The sequence below is a fragment of the Solanum verrucosum genome, unplaced genomic scaffold, assembly GCF_900185275.1.
Source record: "Solanum verrucosum unplaced genomic scaffold, falcon-dt-bn FXZP01000115.1, whole genome shotgun sequence".
NCBI classification, from domain to species: Eukaryota; Viridiplantae; Streptophyta; class Magnoliopsida; order Solanales; family Solanaceae; genus Solanum; species Solanum verrucosum.
The window spans coordinates 3102000-3106116 of record NW_026020680.1 but is presented as its reverse complement, the minus strand read 5'-3'; the positions used below and the strand labels follow the sequence as shown (position 1 = coordinate 3106116).

Genomic DNA, 4117 nt, shown 5'->3' with positions numbered 1-4117 from the left:
ATCCAAATCCAAGTATGGCAATGAGCAAAACTGAATTCCTACCCGAAGAACTCATAGTTGACATACTCTACCGCCTCCCTGTAAAGTCCATTGGGCGTTGTAGATGTGTATCAAAGCACTGGCGCAATTTTCTCTCACACCCACAATTCATCAAACTTCACTTCAACCTCCACACCCATACACAAGAAGAGAAATTTATTATCATCACTAGGCAGCACGAACTTCACACTATCACGTTTAACCACCACATCCCCCAAAATGGAGAAATCGGTGGCATTTCAAGAAAGGTAAATTTTCAGCAGCTCTGACATAAGTGGATTTCTGTTGCTGGCTCATGTAATGGATTGGTCTTGGTGGTTGATAGAGAAAATTTGAAATTCTTGATCAACCCCACTACCTTAAAGCACCATCAAATTCCAAGTTTTGATTTGGTTCTTCCTCTGCAAGGTAGCTGTTACATGTATGGTTTAGGGTATAATGTTGTTAGTGATGACTATAAGGTGGTTGCTCTTTCTTATTATTGTTATAATCAATTTAGGATTGCCACTTGTGTGGATATCAACTCTGTGAGAAAGGGCCTTTGGGAGAAACTTGAGAATTCTCCTTATGATCATTCACATACTGACAGTGTTTCTGGGGTTTTGGTTAATGGGGCTTTGCATTGGTTGACTCATAGAATTCCTGAATATTCATCTGCAATTGTTGGTTTCAATTTAAGTGTCGATAAATTCTCGGAGGTACCAGGTCCTACTGATCTTCAGGATTATTGCTTTATGTGTAAACTTGCAGCTCTTAAAGGGTATCTTTGTATATCCACCATTTTATCCCCATCAATGGACAAAATTATATTTTGGATCATGAAAGAGTATGGGGTTAAGGAATCTTGGACAAAATTTGAGATTAAAGGTCCGAATTTGAATGTTTGTCTTGGTAAACTATTGTGTTCCATCGGTGATGATGATGATGTTTTATTGGATGTTAATGAAGAATTGGTTATCTACAATATGACAGAGAATTGGTGTAAGGATCTGTTGCTTGATGTAAATCATATTAGCTATGAAGGTCGAACCTTTGTTGATAGCCTAGTCTCACCTTACTTTGGCAGAGAAACAGAGGGTTAGTGTATTGTGTGATGAACAAGATGATGTTGTATACAGGTATTATGAGAACATGTTCCTCTGTATATTATCCACTTTTATCATCCATCTCCTTTAAATTATTCAAATCCTTCTGTATTTTCTTGTGTGGGAAATCTATGCTTGTAATTTCTATAAGTAACTATTTCAATTGTACTATTAAGGATGCACTAAAGTTGTCTTTTTAAGGAGTATTGCTGATTTTTTTGTTCTCAAGCTGCTATCCACTTTCTTGTGTACACTTTGACTAATTCCATGGGGTAACTGCTACCTGCCATCATCACAGTACCAGGTAATTATGACCACCGAGGTTTGGACAGATGAGACAAAATAACCTAGGTGTGTTTTTGCTCTACTAGGAATTGAACTTGAGACCTCATGATCCTTAGCCCACTCCATTCACTGCTAGGGCCATACCTTTGGGTGCCACTTCTCTTGCTATCTTTTTAATCTGACCCTAACAATAATCTTGGAATCCCTTCCTATGTAGAACTGATATTACATATTGCTTCCCCATATGGAATCACTTTGCTACTCATTTATCCTACCTTATGATTTTATTTTGTTTTACCTGCGCTGTTATACCAATACCAGCTGCTACTCTTTATTTATACATTAATTTCACATTCTAATTACTAGTATGAAGAGGGACTTATACCATTCTTCATACTGTGGGAGCAAAATGTAACAAACAGTTAAGGTATTGAAACTCAATTTGATAATTTACGTTGTGCAGATATCTGAAGTAAAACGAATTACGGGTTTTGACTGTTTAGTGATGTGAAATCTGAAGAGGGAAAAATGTAGGGGAAAGAAGAACCTACAATAGAATTTTGCCGTTAAAAAATGGATGAAAGCAAAAGGAATGTTATGTGAAAAGTTATGAACTCCCATAAAAATGGATGAAATATAAAAGGTTAGTCATAAACATGACATTAATCATGAAAGTTATGGAGGAAGATTGGGGGAAGATTATGGTTTATGGAGGTGGGGTAGTTACTTCACATAATGGTGTAATTATACCTTGAAGTTATGAACATCCATATAAATATAATATATTTACAACTCCCCCCTTGAGTGTCCGATAACATGCCTCATTAAAATCTTATTGGGAAAAAGTCTAGTTAAGAAACAAGAGTACACATATCTCGTAATGCGCATTGTTTGCTGCCTTGTTAAAAACCTTGCTCGGAAAACCCATTGGGACAAAACCTAACCAAGGAAAGAAGAGTGCAACACATATTTACTTCCCTTGATAATGTCATTTAACATTTCAGAGATGATCTTGTATAAATTATGTTGAACACTGTGCTTGAAAAGAACTTCGTCAAAATATGTTTATTTTGTTTCCTTCAATATATTCTTCTTTCACTTGAGTTATTTAAGCAACATTGTCATATAATATTGAAATTTTCTCTTCAAAGAAAATCACACATCTCTTATGTGTTGAGTCACTTGCTTTATAAGTTGCTAGTATCTTTGTCTAATTCTTGAATATGTGTCAATAATTGTTTGCCTGGTAGAATTTGATAATATGACAGTACCCTCATTTGCAAATAGATTGTTTGAAGAAAGGATTTCATGTAAAACATTGTAGTATATAGCCAATAGAATCTTGACAATATTAGTTAGAAATATTAGTGGCACATGAGCGGATTGGATTAAATTTGGGCCGGTTGAAAACGGGTCAACATAAAATGGGTAATGATTCAACCCACTCATATTTTATATGAGTAAAAATGAATTGGGTAAATACAAGTTTACCTATATTTATCCATATTTTCATGAGTAAATAATACTCTACTTTAGAATTCAACATGGAGAAAATATTTGTCTTTTTTTTTCCCTTTTGAAAAATTAGTTAACTAGTCAAAATCCCTAGCATATTTATTAAAAATGACTACAGTTTAAACTAATTATTATAAACATCAATATGTTAATTATATAGCAAATAAAGTGTATCCTAATATCACTTCCTTTTATTTCTCAACGGAGGCCCACTTTTGGCTAAATTTGACTCCATTACCCATAATTCTCTCTCACATTTTTTATCCAAATTTTCTCACTTCAATTCACCTCCATCTTTCCTTCTTTAACTGGACTCCCTATTATCTCTCTTCAACATTCATCTTTTTTTTCTTCCACAAATCTTATGAATCCCTCAAAAGATTTACACCCATTGAAATTCAAACTATAACCACCTATTGCTGTCAATATGAGAGACCAGCAAAATGGTGAAGAGTTTTGCAAAGCCAATGACACCATGTGGGGTGGTTAATCAAGAAAGGTCTGTTGAAATAGAGAGGGATATAAATCCTCATGCAAAGCCAATGACACCATGTGACATGGCTGCCAAGTTAGCTCAGATATTGCTATAAATATGGATAGCAACCCGTTCTATATGCCAACAATTTTGTATTTTAATATCACGCTGTATTTCAGTTTCACTTTGTATGCCAACAAGTTTTGTATTTATTGTGCTCACTTTGTATTTTAATATCACGTTGTATTTCAATTTCACTTTGTATGTCAATAAGTTTTGTATTTCTTTTTTATTTTGTATTCATTCTAAATGTATACCAACAAGTTTTATATTTTTGTGCTCACTTTGTATTTCAATCTCAGTTTTTCTTTCAATCTCACTTTGTACGCCAATGAGTTTTGTATTTCTTTTTTATATCCTATTCATTCTAAATGTATGCCAACAAGTTTTATATTTTTGTGCTCACTTTGTATTTCAATCTCACTTTGTATGCCAACAAGTTCAATATTTCTTTTTTATTCTGTATTTATTCTAATATCTTCTTCATTACCAACGAAAATCTCAAATCAACCGACTTCAATTTGACATAGATTGACTATAATCAATGGAGTGTTAAAAATCGATATTGGAAATTTGAAGAATAAGGGAGAGAGAAGCCATGTTGATTCTTATTTGGAACGTAACTCATGAGGAATTGCAGTAATTTTTACATTATTTG

The 4117-nt window shown here is 33.8% G+C and overlaps 1 protein-coding gene across 1 annotated transcript; it reads left to right on the top strand.

Moving 5' to 3' along the window:
• The first annotated feature begins 258 nt into the window (after nt 1-258).
• On the top strand, nt 259-1121 carry LOC125812283 (F-box/kelch-repeat protein At3g06240-like). Its single transcript, XM_049491794.1, has 2 exons — nt 259-287; nt 365-1121. The coding sequence occupies exons 1-2, from the start codon at nt 259-261 to the stop codon at nt 1119-1121; spliced, it is 786 nt and encodes a 261-aa protein (XP_049347751.1).
• Nucleotides 1122-4117: the final 2996 nt, after the last annotated feature.

Coding starts and splice junctions, on each gene's coding strand:
- LOC125812283 (XM_049491794.1), top strand. CDS start 259: ATGGAGAAATCGGTGGCATTTCAAGAAAG. Junction 288..364: donor TCGGTGGCATTTCAAGAAAG/GTAAATTTTCAG, acceptor GGTGGTTGATAG/AGAAAATTTGAAATTCTTGA.